General features: G+C 36.2%; 1 protein-coding gene across 1 annotated transcript in view; it reads right to left on the reverse strand.

Moving 5' to 3' along the window:
• Positions 1-605: 605 nt before the first annotated feature.
• LOC108704151 (dynein heavy chain 5, axonemal) overlaps positions 606-27,389 on the reverse strand; it is a 132,351-nt gene continuing 105,567 nt past the window's right edge. The window contains exons 80-106 of the mRNA XM_018240559.2: positions 26,317-26,444; positions 25,167-25,426; positions 23,415-23,510; positions 21,569-21,681; positions 20,960-21,085; positions 20,436-20,544; positions 18,400-18,582; positions 17,668-17,823; positions 16,928-17,137; positions 14,997-15,142; positions 14,346-14,531; positions 14,143-14,254; positions 13,877-14,044; positions 12,184-12,300; positions 11,327-11,451; positions 10,230-10,440; positions 9,202-9,387; positions 8,749-8,946; positions 7,516-7,611; positions 7,052-7,163; positions 5,475-5,605; positions 5,258-5,375; positions 4,198-4,343; positions 3,159-3,275; positions 2,222-2,434; positions 1,390-1,551; positions 606-1,071 (exon numbers count right to left, since the gene is read on the reverse strand). Coding sequence (XP_018096048.2) covers positions 745-1,071; positions 1,390-1,551; positions 2,222-2,434; positions 3,159-3,275; positions 4,198-4,343; positions 5,258-5,375; positions 5,475-5,605; positions 7,052-7,163; positions 7,516-7,611; positions 8,749-8,946; positions 9,202-9,387; positions 10,230-10,440; positions 11,327-11,451; positions 12,184-12,300; positions 13,877-14,044; positions 14,143-14,254; positions 14,346-14,531; positions 14,997-15,142; positions 16,928-17,137; positions 17,668-17,823; positions 18,400-18,582; positions 20,436-20,544; positions 20,960-21,085; positions 21,569-21,681; positions 23,415-23,510; positions 25,167-25,426; positions 26,317-26,444 — 4,252 coding nt within the window. The 3' untranslated portion in view covers positions 606-744. The remainder of the gene's footprint in view (positions 1,072-1,389; positions 1,552-2,221; positions 2,435-3,158; positions 3,276-4,197; positions 4,344-5,257; positions 5,376-5,474; positions 5,606-7,051; positions 7,164-7,515; positions 7,612-8,748; positions 8,947-9,201; positions 9,388-10,229; positions 10,441-11,326; positions 11,452-12,183; positions 12,301-13,876; positions 14,045-14,142; positions 14,255-14,345; positions 14,532-14,996; positions 15,143-16,927; positions 17,138-17,667; positions 17,824-18,399; positions 18,583-20,435; positions 20,545-20,959; positions 21,086-21,568; positions 21,682-23,414; positions 23,511-25,166; positions 25,427-26,316; positions 26,445-27,389) is intronic.

A 27,389-nucleotide genomic window follows, 5' to 3' on the forward strand; every position in this document is an offset into this window, starting at 1 on the left:
GCCAAGCAAAGCGAAGTTACACTAGTGATCATTAATTTGCATACAGCGCCAAATTGAAGTTACAATGGAGGTATATGTAGCAGCACTACACAAGCCTGGGAAACCTTCAAAACAGCAAATAAAACTTTTATTTTGCCCTACACATGTGCCCACTGTATAGTTAAGGTGCCATGAGTTAGGAAATGTAGGGAGGAAGGAGGGTGCCCCCAAAAAAATTTTTTCGATCTTTTTCAGCCTATCACCCATAAAAAAAGAAAAAACGCCAGCGTTTTTTGGGACTTAGAAAATTTTTAAACTTTTTTTTTAAGCAATCCCTATCTACTCTATTGCACTTTGCCTGGTCTGAGGTGGCGAAGGAAGCCTGGCGTAAAAGGTAGCGTTCCGAAAAATGCACGCGTCAGTGAATTTGCGTAGTTACGTCCGTTACGCAAATTCGCCAGGCGTAAGGGTGCGAAGTAACACTAGCGAATTTACGCCAGCGTCCGTTAGTGAATCAGCGAATTAACGCTAGCATTAGGCGCTTCGTCCTTTAGTGAATTTGCCCCCAAATTGGAAGTAAGTATATATATATAATCACTTGGGGGTGCTTAACTTTTGGCACCCCCAATTAAATCTGCCTTTTCTTCTCCTTTAAAGCATTTTAAGTATTGCCTTTTAAGATATTATAAAAATAATATAACTTTTAAGATGCATAGTTAGTTTACACAAGTTACAGTAAAGTTCATCTTTATTGCGTCTGGGTGATCAAAATGGATGGATAGTTGCTTTCATGCCTCTAAGTGCCCAACGTGAACTAGCTATATTTTCTTTGTGTATATCTACATGGAATATTGGTTCTCTTACATAGGTTGTAGAAGAGTACACAGGGCAATTGTATGTTTCTAATCCTCTTAAAGTATCTCCAATTCCAGGTTTCTCTGAAATGGGAAGACATTGCAGATAAATGACTGGCAAAGTATTCAGTGCTTGTTTTGGGGGGGAATCCACAACTTCTGAATCAGTTTTGTTCCATAACACTCCCCAGATATGGATTCCATATATAAATATACCGTCATGCGGTGGATCTCTTATCTAAAAACAAAAAGGATAAACAAGATGTTTAAAATAGTTGCACAGTTGCTTTTAATTGCTACTGACTAGAGTGCAATTTCATTAATCTGCACAAATTAGAAGAAAAATGGGGGGTGGTGATCTGATTTGAAAGTGAATAAAAAGTGTTATATTGGGTTTATGTTGCAAATCAACAGCCCATTCACAATAACTTTTTTTAATTGGAAAAAGGTGTTTTATTTGGAAGTGTAAGGCCAATTCGATAACATAAGTGTATGAAAGCAGCCGTTAATGGGAACTGCAGCAGCAGAAATCAGAATACATTAGCGCATCACTTACATGATCTTTGTCTCTCTGGGTTAATTCCGTTTTTAATCGTATTGGTTCAATGTTTCCTGATCTTCCAGAATATCTCCGAATAGCTTCCTGCTTTAGCACAGACAGGAGGCCTTTTGGGTTCTGAAAAGCTCCGAGCCAATATGTGGGCATTTTTTCACGGCCCTTAAAGAAAAAAAAGTAAATATACCATCATGTAATAAAAAGGGAGCATTATTCTAAGTGGACACAAGGCATTTTAGCCATTTACTACCCCCCCCTCACAAACATCATGGCCCACACAAGGCTCTAAACAAAAACTTTTCAAGCTGCCCCACTCTCAAATAATAGCAGCAAAGGATTCAGACTACGCAACAGTGGTGAGGTTTTATAAGGAAAACACAATTGTGCACACTGAATATATGGAGTACCACCTACAAATCTACAGTTTTAAAGATATCAGCACAGCCCTAAATATATAGTACATGCTGTAGTTTGGCTGCTATCTGCCAACTAGTGATGCAACTGCATTAAACTAACTGGGATTCATCAGGCCAAGGAATTCCTTTTATAGTTTCCTGATACGATCTGCTTACAGTACCACGCTTACATCTGTAGATAATAAAGGTTGAACTTTGTATGAGGCATGTGCAATCTGTTCTACTCAACTGCTAGCTGACTCTTGAATAAATGTGGCCCTGCAGTTAACCTTTCTCAATTTACTATACCCTATTTGTAACAGACTATTGCAAAGCCACTGATCATTCGTTTCACCAAAAACTGCTTGTTTCTCAGTAGTGTAAAATGGTTCCATGTCCAAACCACAAATGCATTTCACCAAGAAAAACATACTTACTAGCTGTAACAGTTTTTCAAAATGTGCAACCCGCTGTTGTAAATCCTGAATCCACGATGAGAGTGACAAATCAGAGGGGCAGGGGAAGTTCCATGCCAGCTTCCACCAGTATGTAGGGGCTCTTTTATGGTACAAATCATTGACAATACTAATGGCAGCCTCTGGAAGTTGATCTCCTGATATGTCTGATGACTCTAGGCTATTCTTTATCATCTTAAATAAAAAAAAACAAAAGAAAGGATATTGATAATGTAACTAGAAACAGAAATCTTTACAAATAAATTAGCTCCATTAAAATACTCTTTCGATAAAGTAAATATATTATATGGTCAAAAGTATACAGATTCCCCCTCTATAACCTAATATCAGAGCAGTCACTGTCAATAGAATTGTTTAACCTCCAATAAAACATGAATTATATCTTAGTTTGGATCATATATAAGGTACCATTTTATTATTACAGAGAAAAGGGAAATCATTTAAAAAAAATTCAATTATTTGATTTAAATGAAGTCTATGGAAAATTGCCCTCCTGTAATTTGGAGCATTCTGGATCACAGCTTTTTGGAAAACAGATCCCATACCTATAGTAAATTTAAACATTTTTTAAATTTTGTTTTCACCTGGATCTACCAATAGAATGGTATCCAACATGAATAAAAAAAATTCAGTCTTGGTAAAAAAAAAAACAGAGTAAATTTTAATAAACATGTCATTTTCAATCAAAAATGGATCCGAAGAAATAATTGTGACCCTACCCCTGTGTCATCAAAGGTGCCAGTTTAATCCATAGACTCTCTTAGTCTCTATGTCCTACTGGGCAAGTATCATCTCTGGTCGAGACAATACGAAGTTGTTACATGAAATACAGTTCAGTTTCCCAGACTATGCATAAAAATCCATGGCGGGGCACCAAGAAATCAAAACTGAATTGTACCTGCAAATTCCTTCTTATTTCAGTCAGTGAAAATAACAGATGGTCCAGTTCCTTCTTTAAAAATAGATTGAAAGGTGTTTCCCCTCCAAGTTTTCTCAGTCGTTCATGTATAAAATCCTTGATTTCAATAAAAGACATCACAATATATTACATCAGTTGTTATATTATTTACCCTAATAATAGATAACCTATATGTAAAAGCACTGACACTAAAAGAAAACAGTCTTGATTTGTTATATGTAAATAAGCCTTATGAATCCTCTGTATCTTTTCAAATACTCAGTGGTTGTAAAAAATTCCAACCATACAACAAATGTGTTTTTCTTCAATTTTGCATGTACAGGTAAAGAAAAAATAAATAAAAAACAATTTATAGAGAGAGAGAGAGAGAGAGAGAGAGAGAGAGAGAGAGAGAGAGAGAGAGAGAGAGAGAGAGAGAGAGAGAGAGAGAGAGAGAGAGAGAGAGAGAGAGAGAGAGAGAGAGAGAGAGAGAGAGAGAGAGAGAGAGAGAGAGAGAGAGAGAGAGAGAGAGAGAGAGAGAGATAAACCTTCAGTATCTGCACTCCAATACTCTGCAATACTCACAATTTGGAACAAAATATTCCCAGGCCAGCACTTCCCTTGTGAAATAAGTGTCTATTTATTGTACACACATTACAGTTCTCTAACGTTTCGGTCCCTCTTGAAAAAAAAAATCCTTGAAAAAGGTCAAGAGGGACCGAAACGTTGGAGCACTGTAATGTGTGTACAATAAATAGACACTTATTTCACAAGGGAAGTGCTGGCCTGGGAATATTTTGTTCCAAACTGTGAGTATGTATTTATATATATATATATATATATATATATATTTTTTTTTTTTTTTTTTTTGAACAGGTCCTGAGGAGCACTCATTCTTCCCCAGAGATACCCAAACCAAAGACGGAAAAGCATTTTTACAAGAACCATGAAAGTGACAACCTATTGTCCCTTACCACATTACTAAATAAACCTTTTTGAATGAATTCATTAATGATGTTAGATTGTAAATTATATTTACCCGGCTCCATCCACGAGGCATTTTAGACAGGAGGGAAACACAGACCTCATGCAGCTCTGACAGTTTGTCTAACTTGACAAAAGTAGCAACAGAGCTGCTGCATGCTTCTTGTACTGTCCCTAGCAAAGTTTCAGCTGGCTCAGGACCTGGATTAGCATCCAAACAGAGAAACAAGAATATTGCACAGTAAATCATTCATTTACCAAGACCAAGTGAAATGCAACATTGTATAATTAAAAAAAATGATTTGAAAAGATTTCTCCAAATGAATTTTCCAAAGAACTAATGTACCAATGTGTTTGTTTGTAGGGAAGCACAGAATCCTTCTTTTCTGCGGTTGCGACTACTCAACCAAATTCGAACCCTTGAACCAGAAATTGCCGACACATGAGGGGGAAAAGATGGTGAGGATAGGGGTTGGAGTTGGTTTGGCCAGGCTCTTGGATTCAGCCAAATCCTGCTAAAAATGCCTCTGATTCAGGCAAATCCTAAACTGAATCCAGGATTTGGTGCATCCCTTAGAACAATGGCACCCTGGGATATTTTGGGTGTTTAGCCCACTGCATATTTTTACTTGCCGAAACAAGTGGTTCCAATGTTACTGATATTGCCCTCCATTGACACTTATAATTGTCAGGTCATTCTCCTCTATTTTTTTTTAGGTGAGACCGTCTAACACCAGTGTGCATAAGGATAACAATACCCATTATGGTCGCTTTGATGCTACATATTGGGTGAGTAAAGAAATTAAGCACTTAGAACATTTTTAGTGGCCCTTTGCAATTTAAATAAGCATGAATTTATATTAAAGACAGGAAGTAAGTATTACATTTAAAACAACTACTAGTAGTATCTTTTTTAAGCCTTGCCTTAAAAAATCATTATTAAAGCATATATATATATATATATATATATATATATATATATATATATATATATATATATATATATATATATATATATATATATATATATATACTCTGTATATATGTATTTAGTGCACCAAACAAATCGTGATTCATTTAGTAAACTATTTCTAATTTCTGTTATTGTATTGTACCTGTATGAATTATTTGTTGAATGTTGGCATTGCTGTATGACCAATGTTTGTGCCAAGGAACTGCCTCATGGAGTTGCTTGAGCTTTGACATAACATAGTACTCTTCACCAAATGTCACCTGAAATGCAGAGGCCGTATTGGCAAGCATGTATTGCATGGAATATTATATGTATAATTAAATCACATATTACATGCTACTAAATGAGATACATCTTACCGCTGGAGAAGGATGCATGTGGAATGCTTCAGGGGCATCTAAATAGTACATAGGAATGGAATCCAATGCTTGTGCCAGAGAGACGGGGTTGAGATCGTAGGTAAAAAAAATTGGTGGAATCTTGTATTTTACTGTCGAGACACAAAAGTCAATAACCGCAATAAATGTCCAAATGCCCATTAGTAAAACACCCAAACAGAAACATGAACAGATTTTGGAGGTAGACAAATGTTTATTTTTATATACTGTATAACATTGACAATTACACCTGGGTTCAGCATTCTAACATTATTTGAAAGTAATGTTAAACATTAGGGGGCACATTTACTTAGAGTCGAATATCGAGGGATAATTAACCCTAGATATTCGACCGTCGAAGTAAATCCTTCGGCTTCGAATATCGAAGTCGAAGGATTTACCGCATTTCCTACGATCGGACCTTTGTAGGAAAAATCGTTCAATCGAACGATCAACTCCTTCGGAACGAATGATTAACTCCTTCGAATCGAATGATTCGAAGGATTTTAATCCATTGATCAAACCTTTTTCCTTCGATCAGAAAATTGTTAGGAAGCCTATGGGGACCTTCCCCATAGGCTAACATTGATGTTCGGTAGGTTTTAGGTGGCAGTACTTGGTCGAAGTTTTTTTTAAAGAGACTGTACTTCGACTATAGAATGGTCGAATAGTCAAACGATTTTTAGTTCGAAACGTTCGATTCAAAGTCAAAGTCGTAGTTGACGGTCGATGAAGGGAATTTCTTAAAAATCACAAGCCTTTTCTCTACCACGTGAAGAATGCTGAGGACTGATCAGTTTGTAGTTTGATAAATACGAAGGTTATAAGGGTTACTAAGCTATTTAAACAGCTAATTAATTTAAGACCAAAGTCTGAAACTATAAGACCAATTAAAAGGGATCTAAAGCTAAATAGAAAATGAGTGCTATTCCATTTACATAATTTTTCAATAGTTTCTGAGATATTATAAGCCTTTGAGCAGTCTTTCCTGATACCAGGCTTCAGAGGCAGCAGGTCTAATTTGGCAGTGGCCAGCATGACATGATAAATCAATCACGCCTTGCTCCAATGTTTCAACTTGTGATAGACTGATCAAAACAAATGAATAATTGGTTTCTATTTCCAACTGCCATTATGCGATTTATCTCCTACATTCTTATATCAGGCCTTGTTGCTTTCTATGGGAAATGCAGCAAATGCAACAACTCAACAGCAGCTCTGGGTGAAATCTGTTGAGCCAAAAGCCCCTTATTAGAATGATTAAATTGGTTGGATGTCTAAAATTGGTTAAATAAAATGAAATAACAAATATAAATTAAATAACTGTATTGCATACTGAAGCACTGGGTAATAGGGCTGGGTTGGTTGTAAATGTGTGCAAAATACTTCTGACTTCTAAACCCCACCCCAGCTGTTTTCTTTTTTTCTCAAAAGTCCCCATTTTTGATAGATAGCAATTTTTAGACTTGCTATGTATGTAACACAGGTGACATAACTTTCTTTAATAGCTGCATTGCTTATATGGTAGTCAATATAAGAAATATCCAATGAAAACTTACATTTGGTAAGTTCACAGTCTTTCTTTGCAGTAGTAGGACTAATCCAGTAATCGATCATCGATGTCAAAATGTTCTTATCAAATTCATCTGATACGCTGCATCCATAAATCACCTGATAAAAAGAAAGTATTCCATCTCTAAAAAAATTCATACAAACAGGATATAAGAAAACTATATAGTAATTTATATTATGTGGCCTATAAAAGAATCTTACAAAATTGCTATATACATATCAATAAATAATGCTCTTTTAAATATTTTTACTTGAGCCACCATTTTGTGATATTCTATGTGCTCCCCTTAGAGATCACTTGACAGAAAATAATGTAGCTCTAGCTGTACCATGAAGAAGTATGGGAAGACACAAAAAATGTTCTAAAACGGTTTATTTTGGCCCAAATTTTAAATCTAAATGGCAATTTATGTTAGCAATTTAAAACCTAATGGGTATTGGTTTGTAGTACCTTTGATAGTAAGTATCTGATAGTGGCCCATGGTGGTACTTGTCCACTAGTGTCAAACTCGTCTTTAAATTCATTTTGCAGTAACTGAAGGCTTTCCTGTGTAAGAGAAACAGTTATGAAGAAACATCTGAATTGTGCTATTCTTCTATTACATTTAGCAGTATTCATGTGACAGCTCTTTTGATATAGTGATGCTGGAAATTATGCTGAAATAATGTTGTCCTTAATGGTAAGTATAGGTGTAGCTTTTATTATTCGGTATGCTTGGGACCTGGGATTTTCCAGAAAAGGCATCTTTCCATAATTTGGATCACCATACCTTAAGTTTGCTAAAAAACATTTAAACATTAAATACACCCAATAGGATGGTTTTGTCACCAATTTGGATTCATGCAGCTTAGTTCAAGTACTGTTTTATTATTACAGAAAAAAAGGAAATCATTTTTACAAATTTTAATTATTTGCTTAAAACCTTCCTGTAATTCAGAGCTTTCTGTATCATGGGTTTCTGGATAAGGGATCCCATACCTCTATACGACAAGTACTTTTCTACATAGAAATGTCCTGTCTTATTGTAAAATCTTGTTTCTGCAAGATTGATAAATATCATAAACCTACGAGACCTAGAAATGAGTGAATTCAATGAAGCAAAAAAGGCACAGGGGTAAAATGTGGGTCTGCAACCCCCCGCATTCAGGGGCAGCAGCGCAGAGCAAGGTACCAGGGGTGACAAAAAAGATCCTCCAAAAGAATCGCTGCGGCCCGCATTTACCATGACTAGTAGAATGGTTGCACTGTGCACCTTGCCCCAGGTAAAAAAGTCCCTGAAAAGTGCACAATGACCTGTGTCCTCTACTGCTTCCTAAATGATGCACAAGTTAGAGGATGTGTGTGTGGGGGGACTACCTTTTTCCAGCCTTTCATGAGTACAGCACTGCTGAATAGAGGTAATAGAGGTATTCATTGGGGTAGCTAGGAGGTCGCCAATTTTAGACCTTTTTTGCACTTTTTACACTGCCTTCAATTAAGTAAATTACCCCTATTATGTTTTTGATACACACAAGGGGCCATTTTGTACAAAAAATTCAAGAAGCATTTTATTTTCAGGGGATAATGGTTTAATGTTATAGGTTATATAATTTTGCATTCTATCTTCTATTTCAAAAATAAAATGCTTGCTAATGAAAAAAGAGCCAAAATAGGAAAAGGGTTTATTTTAAACCGAGATTTTACCATGAGTTCTGTACATCCAAACCGCATAGTTTCTGGGCAATTCCAGCCTGCTGATGTGCCATATAATGTTCTTAGTCGAGCAGCACAGTGAAAGAAGCAGAGGTTGTGCAGCAATGCTGGCCATTCAGGGCGTCTACTTGCAGATAAGGTTTCTTGTCCAATAAACTGCCAGGAGTGAATTAGTCCACCTTTCATATTCTGCAAAAAGAATCACACCAGTAAACACAAGCTTACACGTTCCATTAAATTCTCTGAAACATCACATGACATAATGGATAGAATATTTTCTATGACACTCAAGCAAGCAACTTTAAATATTATGATTGATTCCGTCAAAAACATGACATGCTACTTTCTTATTAATAGCTATAATATTTATGTTTTTATTTCTAAATGGTTGTTTATAACATAGGCTTAGACAGGCTAAGAAAACATATTATTTAAACACTTTACCACTGGTGCGCTGACAACGGTCTTCACAGTATAATGAAGCAGCCTAACTGGTAGATCCTGCCTGGCTTGGACAGAAATCCAGAGTCGGAAATGTTTGTCTGGATTCTTTTTGGACTTCAAAATGCCTTCAATTGATGCCATTAATTTCACAGAATTCTGCACATTCTCTAACAATACCCAGTGTCCCTGTACAGAAAAAAAGGCAAATGTTAACAACTAAAAGTGATGTTACCTAGGTCACAAATGCTATCTGTAATGGGAAATATTGATGCTGGATGCTGAGGGTTTGGCCGATGCTATAAAAATCTAAACATGTACAAGCAAGTTGCTTAAAGGAAACTTACAATTAAATCCAAAATGTAAAAAAAATCATTTATAGATAAAATACATCAGAAACACATTTTATTACAAACCAAATAGTGTAATTGGATAGATTAATTGTACATTGGTTGTCAATACTATATACCAGGGATGCACCGAATCTCGGATTTGGTTCAAGAACCTGGCCAAACCAAATCTGAACCCTGTATAAAGGCAACAATTTGACACAGGTGCTTAGCATGCACACTTGCTATTTCCACCTCCGCACATTGACAATTTCCGTCGGCACAGAGGGTTCAGATTTGGTTCTGTGTTCAGCTAAATCTTTGGTATTCAGTCTAATACAGAACAGGTGGGTTTGGTGCATCCCTATTATATACCTATGTCTCTGCATCATTTAAATTGTTAAAGCTGTCATTCAGAGTTGGGAATTAAGGAACTTGCAACTTGTAGCTACTTGAGGGAAGCACCAGTCCACATGTCCAGGCCATTCTGATGATTAGCATGCAAATACACTAAGTGATGCTACGGAACCCTGGAACTACCCTATCTTGGATAGGGCCTTCAGTGGTTTACTTAGCAAGTTGTGTCACAATTTATGTGAATTGGGGGCTAAATTAATTTATTAATACCATGTGCCAGAGGTAATGGTTTCTTAGCAAAAAGTACAATATTCAGTAGTAACAAGGCAGACTTTTTTTTAATACCTCTGACATGCCATTGTTAATTATTTCCTCTGCCTTCTCTGCATCCTGACTGATAGGGAAAATGGTTATTGTCTGGTTCATTCTTTTCGCTAAATCCAGAAGCAATGTCCGTGGGAGGTTGCTGTCCATGTCATAGATCAATAGTCCTGGCTGACAGTGTGACATCTGTACAAGTGTCATCTGCAGATCTACTACCAACTCTGCCGTATACCTTCAGTTAGATAAAAAACATTAATTAACATCAAAACATGGACAGATATAGGACAGATGATCACCTTCTAAAATACATCACCCCAGCTGGAGCCCATGAATAAGTGCTTGGTAAGCATAAAAAAATATTTGGCTAATTGTGTGGGGTCAGTGTGGATTTTAATATATTTGTAATACAGTTTTTAATATTAATTTGTGCAAGAGTAATACTTTATATTATATACAATTATTTAAGCATGTATAATGTCCTCTGGTTGGTTTTTTTATTGGAATAAAACCTGGGCAGTAGTCCATGGCAACCTTAAGTGCTTTTCTTTACGGCTTTAAAAAAAGTTATTGCCACATTTTATTCTTGCACAAGGGAATCTATTTTTGGTATTAACCTATTTTTATTTCATTTCTAGCAAACAGCAGTCTGTCTTTTTTTATGGCAGCTATTTATAAACATAGTGTGAGGATCAGAGACATTGCACCTCAAAACAAATCAGGATTAAATACCATTTATATTAGAACAAGAGATGTAAAATTGTATAAACTATGATCTATTCCAAATAAAGTGCTGACCGCTGTATATAGATTCGGTCCTTAAATTGTTTATATTTTATAAAAGCTAGGTAGGAAACAAATGGTGGTTGCTTGTAGTTTTACCAACATTGGTTTAAAATAAGTGTTTCTTATGCTTTTTATCAAAGGACCAGGCTATGTCTGGGAGATAACTTCAGGAACCACATAATATTTAATTATTAATGTCTAGTTGTAGCCAGAAATGTCACTGTGAACAGCACATTGTGCCAATATTGAGTCCCAACCAATAGTTGAAAAATTATAGTTTTAGAGTAAACTTGTCTATATAAGATCATTGATAATTGAATTGCTACATGACATACATTTTACCCAGAATTCCACTGATGTAGTAAGAAGCAGCCGGCAGGAATCTGTCCATCCTCACGGCTCTTAAAACCAAGAATCTCTGCAGCGGATTAAGTTCTTCTAGCCCCTCCGGCCATTTCACCTTGAGATCAATGTAACAAGCTAAGTGATTACTCCACTTCCTGCACAAGCATTTCTTACACAGGCTATAGAGGCATAGACAAATACCGTATATACTTGAGGATAAGCCAAGTTTTTCAGCTCCCAAAATATGCTTAAAAACTCTACCTCGGCTTATACTCGGGTGAATATTTGCCGGTGTCTAAGAATAGTCGCTGGCGTCGAAGAATAGTCGACGGCGTCCAAGAATAGTAGCCAGCATCCAAGAATAGTCTCCAAGAATATTCGCCGGCCTCCAAGAATGGTCGCCGGCATCCAAAAACGAGACGCCGGCACCTCCAATGGGAGCAGAAACCCTCAATTTTTTGATTGAAACATACAGAAGCTGCTGCATTTCTCACCCTAGGCTTATACTCGAGTCAATAAGCTTTCTCATTTTTTGGAGGTAAAATTAGGTACCTCGGCTTATACTCGGGATGGCTTATACTCGAGTATATACGGTAAGACTATGGTGTATTCTCAAGTAGTCCAAGTACAGGTTGCATACAAATCATGGGCACATATATTTTTTATACAGGATATTTTATCACACTGCTGCCTTTGAGTAAGGGACTCACACTGTATCATCAGCATTTCAGTACATTGAACTCATGAAAGGATTTACCATTAGTTTACAAAAACCTGATTGACACAATGGCAGCGGCACAAAAGGTTATTTTCAATAAAGCTATATCTTTAGCTGAAATGCTCATACCTTGGTAGGATTTTCAGGCTGTTCACTCTCACAGAATGTCTTCCATGTTAGATCTTTACCATCCTTGTACATTCGGTCAAATAGGTCTCCAAACCAGTCAAAATGCATGGCTAGGATCTTCAGGGAAAGAAAAGTATATTGCATATTTTTACAGTGAAAGAATTCTAGTAAATAGTTGAAAAATAACTCAAAACTCGAATGGTATCTTATTTAAGAAAACACTCCAATGGCAAAAACCAGATTCTGCGTGTTTGAGTCCCGCAACCTGAAAACATAAATTGTTTCGTTGAAAAAAAACTGGAATCGCTCGTCATTCATTCCCCTCAATCATTTGAGTTTTGGCCAAAAACCTCAGAAAAAATGGTTGAAGGGACTCCTACATGACCTCGACATCTTTCAGATGGTGTATTTTTGGATTCAAGCTATTTAAAGGATTGGTAAATAATAAATCTCGAACATTTGATTTTTTTTAAACTCTATTAATTTTAGTTCTTTTGTAACCTGAAAATGTGAATTTTGAACAAAAAATACAATTAGAAAACTTGATTTTGAGAAAAACACAACTCAAATTTTAATAAATCTGCCCCTGGATGTTACATCATTAAAGTAAGAAGTTAAAGAGAAATGGGTATTAAAGTTCTATAAGTCAGAGAGAAAACAAGCCACAGTATATCTATCTTAGTATACATCAAAAAATATAAAACCAGTTATTGACTGGCCTGCAAATCAACTGAAATTGGTCACTGCAATTTAATCAATTTATACAGTATTCAGCCAGTTGGCCAGTCACTTTCATCTCCTGAAAGTTGGCTTGGATGGCAAGCTTTAATACAAAATTGGAAAAAGGAGTCTTAGGAAGGAGCAAGCCAAAGTGCAATACACAAAACTGTGACTGAGCGACTGAGTGAATCAGCAGTCAGTATCTAATTTGATGTTATCCACATAACAATATGAGTGATATTGTTGAAAATCAATTAGATATTCCAAGTACTCTATATCAAGAAAATGGATGAGCTTTTGGTGAAGCCCCACAGATTTGATAACTGCTCTTCTAGAAGGAGCAACATCTCACAACATGCTTCTTTTGTACCATCTCTCCCATACAGGGAAACATTTATCTGCTTTGCCTTCCTGGATGATTTTTTTTTCAATTTGGACATTGATATTTAATGGCACTAATTATTTCTTCTCTAATGGTATCTAAGAGGAGTTGCTTTTAAAATTTTTGACCTATTGGAATTGAAACAATATTTCCACTAAACTCTTTTGGAATCTGTAAATATTAATTTCACATACTAAACAACTCAATCCCATCTGGGAATTACAGTTGTTGGAAATTGTGTGTACCTTTGTGTGGATTATAAACCAGCAGAATGGGACTTATGTGTTTTTATCATTGCAAAATATAGTTGTACCTTTTGTGACATAACAAGTTGTAGTTGGTTTTACCGTATTGTGTTGTTATACTGTAACAGATAGATAGATAGATAGATAGATAGATAGATAGATATTATTACTATATTGTATATATGTGTGTGTGTTTGTGAAAACAATAAACAAATCTCTAAATGACTACAAACAAGCCAAAATGAAAATACTATACTATAGACTATACTGCATTTTGAGCATTAGCTGTCCAACCTGTTAAAAAAAATTATAGAGATAAAGTATTTGAAAGGGCTTGACAAATTACCTGTACATTTTTAAACTGCTCTTCAGTCATCCATTCAAACGGAGACTTTGCCTGCTGGCGACTTTCAGAAACTTTATTCCCCAGTGTCTGCAGCTCCGTGTGACACAATTCTGGAGACAAAATAAATTCCCTCTCACCTGGCTGCACTCTTCCTAATGAACTCTCAACCTTGATTGTAGAATTAGAAAAGATAATCATTTGGCTATTAATCATACAGATACTATAGTAAACTTATAGAAAATTAGTTCTTGTCTGAAAATGCTTACTTCAAAGGTGACTACTAATGCATAAACCATTCTGTCTTTCTCCAACAAAGACCTTGAAATATATGAGAATATGTTGCTTGTCACACAAGCTATGACACCTTTGATTGAATATCTTAAGGAAAGAAAAAATATATAAATACATATACAATGTACAGCAGTTCTCTTCTATATATTTAGTAAAATAAGGAACGTAAGGGGCCCACCTTTCTGAATGTGCCACAGATATATCATAGAGATCCATCAGTTGACTAAAGCTGATGTCATACATTTGGTTGAGCTGGTGAAGCTTTCTAGCTGTGTCAAACATTACAGCTCCCCGCAAAGCTATAGTTCGGAACCCCTCTCTGGCATGTAGCAAGTTCCTTTCCAAAGCAAGATTCATCATGTACCTGAAAAAAATTTGTTGCCATAAAATGTATAACAAACTGGAATCCTGTCACTAAAAGTGTTAAATAATCAGTGATGCTTTAAAATAAGCACTGCCTAGATGTGAATTGCTGAATCAAGGCTGACAAAACTATTTTAAAAAGTGGCAAAATGTGTGCAGGTGCCTGCCTCTGCATCTATTTCCCAAACCAAACGTATTACTATATAGCTGGTCCTCCATTAACAGCCTCTACTCTTGTGCTAATGATGCTTACAGAAACCGCTTTGTACTTGGCAGTTAGTATTCCAACTTGTCATTTTAGTTCCTAAGTCTAGATACTTCTGGCCAAAAAATGTGTCTGGATACTTTTGTCCATATAGTGTAGCTACAAGAGTCAAAAACCTCTAAAAATCCCTGCTGGGGCAGAATGCATGTATAAATAACCAGCTCCAGTCAGAGCTAAATGACTGTATAAAGTTTTTCATACATTTCTGTAGCTTCTTCATGCTGCATTTTAAGGTCCCCCAACTTCTTAGTCACAGAGAGGCTTCTCAGGAGGGAGCCATCATTCTGCAGGCTGGCTAGAATTTTTCCTTCCAAAGAAGAAAGTGTCACCATGCTCTCCAAGCATTCCTGCAAAATGAAAAGTGGTTTGGATGGATGGCATCTAATCACCAAAGGATTTTGGAGACAAAGTGGCTGTTATAATTTACTATCACTGTTGGACAAAAAAAAAACCCAGCAAAATAGCAAAAGTTAAGCAAGCATTTTTAAAAATGGAACAAACAACACAATTATAACAAAAACAGTTCTGTATCCATCCAAAATGTCAGTTATCCACAGTTATGTAAACAGAGCAATCCCAGTCCTGCTGCTGAATTTCAGCTTTTCCCCTTTGCTGTCCTAATTGTCCACCTCATTACCAGACTGTCAGTTTTGAAAAAAATCAGAATCAGTTAGATATAGTTTAAAATGAGGACAGACCTTTTTAGGTCTGTTGCATTCTGAGCTATATTACTACCCCTTTAGTTGACCCTCTTATTGCTGCAGATATACAAGAAAAACTACCAAACAGTGTTGTGCCTCTTTTTTTTATCTGTTTTTGCAGTAAATCCATTACCCTTCCCATATTGATCATAATTCCTGACAGCTACTATCCTTAAAGGGAATCTGTCGTCATTTTAAACTTTTTTTTTTTTTTTTTCCATTTTTATAAAAAACACACATCCATAAACACTGTCTGGCAAATAAAATGTTAATCCACAAATCCATGCATAAATTATTTTAGTTTGTATTTTGTCATGGGGGCTTCCATTTCTGCTCATTACACATTCATCCTGTGCTGCTCTAACAGCAGGCACAGCATTACCTGTGTGCTTGGAGGCAGCCACTCTGTAATGAAAAGCCAGGTCGCACTACGACATGAGAATCTAGCTGTACGCTCCCCCTCCCCTCTCTGCCCATGCGTGTGATGTTTGGAGGAGAGAGGTCACATGGTTTGCAGGGAAGCAATTACTTTCACTTTCCTACGTCCTGCTCTACAGCTGCACTAGCAGCCCCTCCTCCCACAGACACTATCAAAGCTCCTACCGTTCTGTAAGTTTGATCTCTGCATTCCTTTGGAGGGGGGAACTTTCTCTCCTTGCTGCCTTCCTAGTTAGTTTTACTGGTTACTAGATGAGGTAAAGGAGCTGTGAGTTCCCTCTGCTATCCACCTCACACAGACCTTGCTCCTTTCCTGCCTGCAATACTTCTGTTTACATTAACTACTTACTGCCTCCTTTTCATAAACTATTTTAACCCTTCCTAGACTTCCTCCTAAGTTTTCCTGGGTTTCAAGTATGTCCTTATTTTATCCTTTTTTCTATTCCCTGTCATCAGTCCTGGGAGTGTACTCCTGTGTATATATATATTTATTTTTTAAACGTAAGTGGGGGCAGTGATCACAGGACAATCTTATTTCAGTCCTTCTGAAGTGGTGTCAGTGAGAGCTTATCTTGATTCCTGCCTATTGTTCAATTGACAGGCTCAGCAGACAAGGCTCTATTTCCATTACAGCAGCTTGTAGGAGGGAGGGGTAATGACATCACTCCAACTTGCAGTGCAGCAGTAAAGTGTGACTGAAGTCTATCAGAGCACAAGTCACATGACCTGAGGGCAGCTGGGAAATGTCAAAATGTCTAGCCCCATAGCAAATTTTAAAATTAGATATAAAAAAATCCATTTCTTGTTTTGAAAAACGGATTTCAATGCAGGATTCTGCTGTAGTAGCACTATTAACTGATACATTTTGTAAAAAACATTTTTTTTCCACGACAGTATCCCTTTAATTTTTCGATCATAATTAAAATGGACAAAAAGAAATCTTTGCAGATTTTAAAGTAAGTATGAATTGAATATAGATACGATTGCCAAGACCTGTTTCAGGTGTAAATACTCTTCTCTTAGCCTGGGTTTCTCTTGCTTTACAAATCGGTCTAAGAGCTCTTCCACTAATCTCTCTTGATCCTGGTAGAAGGAAAGTATTGTGCAAAAGGAAGCCACTTCTGCTGGTATTTCATCAGGCATGCTGGTGGTGTGTAGATAAATTTGGAAACTGGGGTGGCACTCTACTTCATGCTCTGCAAACTTCAAAAGAACACAGAGTTAGGTTAGGACTTTTTAGGAAAAATTAGATACTTGTCTACTTTGTAAACAGGATGAATATAGTGGTGGAACACTGCAGTTCATTAATAAACATAGGAGCTACATAGAACAATTTAATTTACCCATAGCATATATTCCTAAATAATCGTTTTTGTTTTTACAGAATGTTTAGTGAAAGTTAAGAAGAGCCAGGTCAAGCTGGCCAGATGCCTAAGGAACCCAGTCTGCCACCTCACCTCCTTCCTGTGCATGGTGATGAGTGGCAGTGGTGGAACGAGGACCCGGATTAGGACAGAAGAGATAGATGCCTAGTGCTCTACCACCATTGCGCCTTAGGCAAGTTCCTCTTCTGCCTGCCTAGTTCTGGCCCAGAAGTTGGGCTAAAGAATTGCAGATAGCCTATCTTTTCTAAAAAGGAATTTTAAAACATTTATAAAACTACTAGCTGCAGAAGCAACATTATTATTTACTATGTATCATAAAGTGAATTACAGACATACATTTGCACTTACCATCATTTTAAAAGGAACTTTATGGTGCTGGAATTCTCTTTTTGAACGAAGAAGCTGCATGAATCTGAGATCCTGGGGAAGAGCCCTAACATCACAGTAGGTGAGCAGGAGAGTTTGCCCATCAGTCAGACACGTGTCCAGCTCAGAAGTCAAATACTAAAATGAAAGAAACATTCAGAGCTCAAAAATGTGTGATTTATGGAAAAATAACTCATAACCTATCTATCATCTATCTATCATCTATTTATATGCCGTATATAACTAAAAAATTTACTATTATGGATATGTTTTTACTGCTCTGCAATCTAAGCCAAGGGATGCTCTAATCTAACATGGGTCTAGAAGGAAGGGCTTGAAATGCTACCTCTTTGACTAAATTGCACCAATATCCTTTCAATCTACATGCTCACCTCAGCCTATCTGGGATCATCTTATGACAAATAAGAATATTTCACCATATTTCTTCACATATAGGGTACAGTAAACTTAATTAATAAAGAACATATTTTGGATACTAGAATAACATATTTAAGAAACACTAATGTGTTTTAAATGTTCAATGGACAGAGACCGAACTGCACACTCCTTACTACCACATTAGATATTTTTATCTAAAGTAGCAACTTTGTTTGAAAACCATGACTGGTATTTACTGTAGTTTCATTGAATTAGCCTACTTTTTTCATTAAATAGTGATTTCTGTAGTCTTGCTTTTAATCATCACATACTTACATGGTGCATTACTTCTACGCTTGCTTCTCGGAGGTGTCCACGTATCCACTCTACAGCTTGACCAGTTGGGTCACACACTAGGACCCAGGCATTGTTGCCATTTATGTTGCGAAGTATGCAGGAGTTGTCCAATGAAAGTGGGTCAACAAGAAGGCCTCTTGCCTCCATTGCCTTTATTTCAATCTAAATAAGTTAATATTCATTACATATTAAAAGAATACTTGACTATTTGAATTCAATCTTGACTGTTAAGGTGGCCATAGACTCAAAGATCCGCTCGTTTGGCGACATCGCCAAACGAGCGGATCTTTCCCCGATATGCCACTAACTGCATGGCTATATCGGGGGTAATTCGAACGTTCGGCCGTATGGCCGAACAATCGAATTACGATGCGCCAAGGGGCTCTGACGGGTCGGTCGGGTAAAAATCCAACCTTCCCGATCGATATCGTGGCCAGATATCAATCGGGAAGACCCGTCGGAAGCCCCCATACACGGGCAGATAAGCTGTCAAATCGGTCCAAACGACCGATATCGGCAGCTTTATCTGCCCGTGTATGGCCACCTTTACAGAATAAATTTGAGCCCAAACTTCTATATGAATAAATGTTGTAAATACTGTTACTTTCTCTGGCAGAAATGTATGCTCTAATTTATGAAGTAAAGCAAAGAACCATTGATAAATGAAACAATGCTTTACATGGATAGTACATAGTTAATTTGGCTTTTAAAGGGGCAGAAGTTCAGAACCAATTGCACGGTTTCAAATTAAAGTTCAGCCTTAAAGGGCAAGGCAATCCCAAAATAAAAATTTGCCTTATAAAAGAAAACATAATTATAAGCAACTTTCCAATATACATGTATTAAATATTTTCAGTGCTTTTAATGTTATTTGTAAAAACAATTGCTATTGAAAGCAGCATTTGTCTAACTCCTAGTTGTTACTTTTTAAACAATATTGCAAAAGTCTTAGTTCCCCAGTAAAGACAGGTCTGTTAATCAGCTTCCTTGTCTTACATTATATCAATAGTCTGAGCCACCAGTGTAGAAAATAGAAAGGAACTGACAAACACTGCTTTTAATAGCAATACGTACATATACAAACAACTTAAAAACCATAGACAATTGGTAATGAATGTATATTGCACAACCCGCAAATCCTGTGTGCAAATGTGGGACAGAACCCACCTGACTATATAAACCCTTTACGGGTCGCCCCACAGATCACTAATGCAGATGGTGCTATGCTAAAAAAAAATTACAATGGATCTTTTTTAAATTATTGAGCTTTTTTGATTTTATTGAGAGAATGAAAAATAAACAGGGGATGTCTTGAATAGAAACATAAATAATACAAAGTAACAATAACAAAGCATTTGTTTCTTAGAGAGTAGTCATTTCTTGGCTGCTGGGGGTCAGTGACCCCACATGTGAAAGCTAAAGCAAGAAAATGAGGAAGGCAAATAATTAAAAAACTATGAAAAATAAAAAAAATGAAGACCTATTGAAAAGTTGCTAAAATAGGGTGTTCAATACTTACTAAAGTTAACTTAAAGGCAAACTACCCCTTTAAGATCTCCACTATCTGTCTATAATGTGCTCTAATGTAAGTGTAAAGAGTAATCATGTCTTGAAAGCACCCTTTCTCTAGAGAAAACAAGCCCAATGCCAACCTTGGCAGTCTTTTCTCATAGTTTCTTTAATTCTTCTCTTGCTTTAATCAGTTTAGTTGCATGTCTATACACTCTCTCAGCTTATTAATATCCTTCTCAAGGACTGGGGCCCAAAATTAAACAAAATACTTTGTTTGCTTTAGTAGCCACAGAATGACACTGCCTGGAATTATACAGCTTGTTATGCACAAAAATCCCCAACTCCTTCGCAACTAAGGAAATCCCTAAAACACTGCCATTTACTGTATTACTCACTTTTATGTTATTTTATGCAAGGATGACATGAACAAAATATTTGAAATTAGATATTTTTTCTATATAGATAGAAGAATTATAGATTATAGATCACTTTGGATGCTGTACCTGAGTGTGTAGAAACTGCATGAGTGAAAAATCATTTAGAAGCATGCGTTGAGGCATGGGAAGCCCACATCTTTCACAGAATTTGAAAAGCAATCCTCTTACCCTCATTCTGCAATTAAAACAGGAAGAAAAGCATTTTGTAGGAAACAGAAATATCTTTTAAAATTTTCACTTTCACTTTGTCAAACTCATGATGTTTTATATGTGAATGCTGCTTTTAGGTATTTAATTACAAAATGCTTCTTTAGTCTTCTAGATGAACTGGTGTTTGAGTTAATTCAACACAATAAAATATATCACTCTATCATGTTTACTAAGGTTAAAATGCCTTCCTCTCATCACTCCCAGAGGAAGACAAACTAACAAATCAAACATAGTAGTAAGATTTTTAAATGCAGAACTTTTCTTATGTTACATTGCTGTGGTAAGAAAACAGAAAATAATATAACAGCTATTTCATGTTTTAGAATGTGCTAATGACTTAACCCCTTAACTATGGATTTCAAACATTTTCCCCTTAGTACCTGCTACCAAAACTAAGAGCTGGGCAGTAGGTGAGAAAGGCTGCAGCTAGCACACAATTGGTAAGTAGTTCCGTAATGCTGCTCTCTTCCACTGTTTTTCTCCATTCCTTCTCCTTTATTTTCAGCCTAAATACAAATGTTAAACAGAAAACATCCATAAATGCACAACATTAGTGAAACAGTTAAGTACAATGAACCAAGCCTGACGTATATACTTTTTGTACTTTCTATATTTGTTGTGAGCTCCAGACAGCAAGGTCATTACATTCTATTACTTCATTAATTAATAACTTAGTGTGTGTGTGTGTGTGTGTTTAACTACTTTTCCTTCGATTTCATTAAACATTGCTTCTTAACATAACTTATATTAATCCTGTGTTAATCTTCACATTGTAAAAAGAAATAAATATCTAAGGGACATTGAAGGCATAGAGGTATTTTTCTCCATAATAAGCCAGATGTTTTCCTGAACTTCATGATGGAGAAACAGACAAAAGATATTTTGAGATTTAGACATAGGCATTATCTGTCAATATGTTTGAAACCTTATTTTAAGGTTAATGGGTAACATTATATAATGTAAAGTCTGAGCTCAGAAATGTGACTTACCTTTCCAACATGTCCAGAGCAGCCAAAAGCCTTTCCTGCCGTGAATGCAGCTCCACCCCTAATTGGTGTTTACGACTCACAGCAACATCATATTGCTCATGCAGCTGTTCAACCTGCAAAAGATAATAATTCCCATTAACCTGACTTTATTACTATAGTAAGGGAATGTCAACTTGAAAAAATGAAAAACACTTTTGTTGGGAGGGGGCATAATGTAATTCCATGAAATGTCAATATATGTTAGTTAAAAATATCCAATGATTAAAAAAGTTATTTGTAAACATAACTGCTTTGTTAAAAGCCATGTCTGTCTGCCATTTGAATTGATGTTTCTATCAAAACAATGTATTACAGGACTGTCCAAGATTTTCCATGCCATAGCCCACTTTTCTATTCTTTCACATGTTTATGGAGAAAATTCTTAAAAATGATGTCATACAAAGAGGTCTATGGAGATCTTGAGCATTCTGGGGAGGGGGCATTAAAATGTAGATGAGTGCAACTTAAACAAACAAATGTCAAGGAAAATAAAATGTTATATTACTCACAGCTCTCTAATTTTTGCACAAATTATCAAGCAACATGAGATAGGAAACAATCTATCTCCTCTAACACTAGCATTGAAGATCCAGCAGGTTAACTTACAACATAGAAAACCATGGAAGAAAATAAACCAGATTATATGATATCAGATAAAACTCTTATAACTTTAGAGAAATTTCAAAGAAAATTGGGAGCACCCCCAATGATAATTGTAATTACCCTCAACCAAAACATAATGTGCACCCATTAACATTGTAGAAAGCAATACAAACACAAGTGATTAGGTCCCAAGTGACTCATATACAGTATCTGCAAATTACCTACCTTAAATAATTTTTGCAATTAAAAGGGAATAAAATTAAAAATAGTTTTTCAGATAGACTATGAAATCATATATATTACACAATAACATTTATACAGGTATGGGACTGTTATCTGGAATGCTTGGGAACATGAAATAAACCCAATAAGATTGTACTGTTTTATTAATAAAGAAAAATTGGAAATATGTTTTTTAAATCATAATTATTTGCTTAAAGGGGAACTATCGCAAAAATGAAAATTTGATATAAGCTTCAGCATGCTGAAATACCAGGTTTTCCTAAATACAATCAATTACAAATTCTGTTCCATTTCTGAAATAATCAGTGTATCTTCAGAATCCCTCTCTCATCATCTGTGTCTCTTCATTCTGTTTTTATGCAGCATTTGGGTGTCAGATATTAATTGACAGTTACATCCAATATATCTTATAGGGGGGCTTCTTTTGCCTAGAAGATGTATTAGAGCTCACTTTTTTAAAATCACCAGACATCATGTCTCTCTACATGCAGGATTTGTACAAAAGGCAATTATTTTGTTCGATTTTGTTTGTACTGTAATCAGTTATTTGAGTGAGCTCTAATACATCTGCTAGGAAAGGAAGCCCCCGCCCCATATAAGATATATTGGATCTAACTGTCAATGACTTCAATCTGACACCCAACTGCTGCATGAAGACAGAATGAAGAGAAACAGATGCTGAGAGAGGAATAGTGAAGATAAACTTGATTATTTCAGAAACGATGCAGAATATTATATTGTTTGTATTTAGAATGTTTCTTATTTCAGCATGATGAAGCTTATATTAAATTCTCATGTTCGCGATAGTTCCTCTTTAAAATGGACTCAGATGGCCTTCCAGTAATTTTTGAATAAAAGATTCCTATACCTGTACATCTTCTAGAATATAATATCATCAAGCAACCTTCTCTGTATAGGGTATTATATCTCCACAAAACCACCCAGACTATTCAGTTTCTACCTCAGTCTGAAGAGAGGGGAAATCTTCTGCAGTGAGTGTATTAAGTGTTTGTTCATGGACTACTGGAAGCTCTTCCTCTGGGCTTTTAGTTGCCACCTAAAATACATGTAGAAAAGGTTACAGTACCGCACAGACTGCATTTACACATAATAGGACTCAACATATTTAAAGGGGTGGTTCACATTTATATTAACATTTAGTATGTTATAGAATGGCCAATAGTGATGGGCGAATTTATTCGCCAGGCGCAAATTTGCGGCCAATTTGCGGCGAATTTCCGCATTTCACCACAAGCGAATAAATTCGCGAAACGCCCGCGAAAATTCGCAACAAAAATTCGCCGGCACCAAAAACGGGCGCCGGCGTCGAAAAAACGGGCGCCGGCGGCAAAAAGGAGACGCCGGCGCCGTTTCGTGAATTTTTCGCCGTTTCGCAAATTTCGCGCGAAATTCGCTAATTTTTCGGCAAAGCGAAACGGCGCAAATTCGCCCATCACTAATGGCCAATTCTAAGCAACTTTTCAACTGGCCTTCATTTTTTTTATTTATAGTTTTTTAATTATTTGCCTTCTTCTCCTGACTATTTCCAGCTTTCAAATCTGGGTCACTGATCCCCTCTAAAAAACAAATGCTCTCTAAGGCTACAAATGCATTGTTATTGCTACTTTTTATTCAGGCCCTCTCCTATTCATATTACTGTCTCCTATTGCAAACTGCTGAATAAAACACTAAATGACTCAAAAACCATAAATACTAAAAATGAAAATTAATTGCAACATGTCTCACAATCCCACAATCACTCTCTACATCATACTAAAAGTTATTGTAAAGATAAACAACCACATTCATTTTGCACATTAAATGTAATGTATTGTTCTGAGGGATCACTTCCCTTTATTAGCAAGCATGTATTTTAGTGTTATACAACATATTTCTAAACATCCCATTTCAGCGTAACACATTTTATTAAAGAGGAACTATAGTGATCATCAAGTTTATCTTCACTATCCCTCCCTCAGTGGGGAGTCAGATATTGATTGTAAGATCTAATATATCTTTTAATGAGTCTCTCTTTTCTAACAGATGTTTTAAAGCTCACTCAAATTCCAGCACAGAGAAAATCTAACAAAATAACTGACTTTGCCACAAGCCCTGCATGTAGAGAGACAGGATTTCTGGCGATTGTAAAACAGTGAGCTCTAGTTCATCTTTTAGGCAAAAGCAGCTCCCCCAAAGGCTATATTAGACCCAACAGTCTGATTCACTATCAGACTCCCAACTCCTGCCTGAAGAGAGAATGATCAGAAACAGATGCTGAGTGGATGATAGTGAAGAGTAACTTTATTTCAGAAAGGGTTAGAACTGTTAATTGATTATATCTAGAACATTTCTTTATTTACAGTAAGTGTGATGAAGCTTATTTTCAGTTTTGAGAAAATAGTTGATTCAAATTTATAACCTGTTATAAACATGCTTAGAATGTTAAAAATGTAATAGCTTAATCTACTGTATGACTTATGTAAACTTGATGTAAATAAGGAACATATCTACCAGCAAATGAGCGAGGTCTGACAAAATTGTATTTCCTGTTAATGTTAAGAATTAAGAAATGCTTTGGTCATCGACGGGACTATTTACTAGACCTGTCCTATTTTTTTAAATTTTTTTAGATCATTTGGCATTACTGGGTTCCAAAAAATAATGGTCAACCACATCTCATAGAGAGATTCAAAAGATCTGTTTTGGTACTTACAACAGAGATCTGCTCCTCTTTCAGACTAAGTTCCTCCTTTTCCCTTTCTAGATCAGATAGTCTCTTGAGACACTCTTTCAGGGGTACACAAAGTCTAGTGTACTCCACAATGGCAACAATAAATGCTACTAAAGTGGCTGCATCTTCAGAGCTGTACCGTGCTGCTGCAATAGTTATTCCTCCTCTCCTGGCGTCTTTTGTTTTGCTACTGTCTGGGGGGAAATACTTTTTAGCTGGTGTGATGGACTGGGGTGTTGCATCTATGAAAACAAAAATTGAAAAACCTTATGATTGTTTGCACACGACCTGTTGAGTGCTGTATTTTGCAGGAATATATATTACAGCTAACGTTTAGAAGGCTTTAAACTGATTTAATATACTGAGTCACAGTGCAACAAATACAGGTTTAATTGATCACTGTGTATCTGTACAACATAAATACATGTAGTGATTTTAGCATTAAAATAGTTTCATGCTCTGTTTATTTTAATTCAAATTCTGTGCTAGTTGAACTAGCTGATGGAAGCCAATGTGCTGAATAACCAGGCGCAAACATTAGAAAGGCTTGACAAGAACTGTACATTTGAAAAAAAGATTTAATAATAAATACTGAAAAAAACAAGAACCTCTGTGTATAATTATCTGACAGAAAAACAAGTCCAAATATAGGCAATTGGTCTGGGCAAGTCAGCAAGCAAACACAATTCATGAAACAACAGAAACTCAGGGCAGGTGGCAGACAAGCAGAAATCAAGATAACAGACCAAGGACCAAGGAGTTGGAGAATAAAAAAGGACAGTGCAGGAATGAGCTCTCTAGATTCCAGGAGACAAAGACTTCAGGAAACTGGGATATAGGAAATACAGGATACTCAGACAGGATACTTGGGAGGATTGGTCAAGCTAATATCACTATGATCCAGCCCAGGACATTGGAGGGGGCAGGCTTAAATATTCACTTAATTGGGCTCACAGCGTCAGCAGCAGTGGAATGCAGTCAGGAAGGAAAAGTCATTGTTATTAATCTCAGTGTATACACAAAAAAACAGAATTGCAATTAGAAAATAAAACTTGTTATAACAAACAAAAAACTACTGTCAAAATGAATGTTCAGTTTGCATTTACATGCCGACTGGTATTATTATACTCACGTGGAGAAGCATTTTCAAGCAAGGATCCTTCACCGGTTACTCCTTGGGAACCTTCTCTTGCTCTTCCAAGATACATTTCTACATCTTTCAGAGTCTGATCTGGAAGTCCATCTTCAAGTTTAGCAATTCTAATTATAAAATAATATACAGTATACTCTGTAAGTTTAGAGAATTTTACATTTTAACATTCAATACAAAAAGTTTCCTTTCTGGGGAAAATTAAATAAATGTAATTATTGTCTGTTTCATGGAAGGCCTTTTTTTACAATAAGTTATATGGCTTTTCCACATCAACGTGTCCAAACAGTTGTTTAATAATAAAAGTTTCAATTTTATTAATCTACTAAACATCCAGAGTTAACTACTTATCTCATCCTGAAACCTACAGTACTGCTGGCCAAACACAGGCAAATCCAAAATATACATCCTGTGGCTAAAAAAAACAGATCTTAAAGGAATAGTTCAGTGTGAAAATAAAAACTGTGTAAATAGATAGGCTGTGCAAAATAAAAAATGTTTCTAATATAGTTAGTTAGCCAAAAATGTAATATATAAAGGCTGGAGTGACTGGATGTCTAATAAAACAGCCAGAATCCAACTTCCTGCTTTTCAGCTCTATAACTCTGAGTTAGTCAGCGACTTGAAGGGGGCCACATGGGACATTTCTGTTCAGTGAGTTTGTAATTGATCCTCAGCATTCAGCTTAGATTCACAAGCAACAGATATGACCCATGTGGCTCCCCCTCAAGTCTCTGATTGGTTACTGCCTGGTAGCCAGGGTAACTAGTCAGTGTAAACCAAGAGAGCTGAAAAGCAGGAAGTAGTGTCCCGACTGACATGTTATACGTCAAATCGCTCCAGCCTTTATACATTACATTTTTGGCTAACTAACTATATTAGAAACATGTTTTATTTTGCGCAGCCTATCTATTTACCCAGTTTTTATTTTTACACTGAACAATTCCTTTAAAGGAAAACTATACCCCCAAAAAGAACACTTAAGCGACAGATAGTTTACATCATATTAAGGAATCTGTTTGTTTTATGCAATATCTTTTTATAGAGACCTACAT

The sequence above is a fragment of the Xenopus laevis genome, chromosome 5L (assembly GCF_017654675.1).
Source record: "Xenopus laevis strain J_2021 chromosome 5L, Xenopus_laevis_v10.1, whole genome shotgun sequence".
In the NCBI taxonomy this organism is placed as follows: domain Eukaryota; kingdom Metazoa; phylum Chordata; class Amphibia; order Anura; family Pipidae; genus Xenopus; species Xenopus laevis.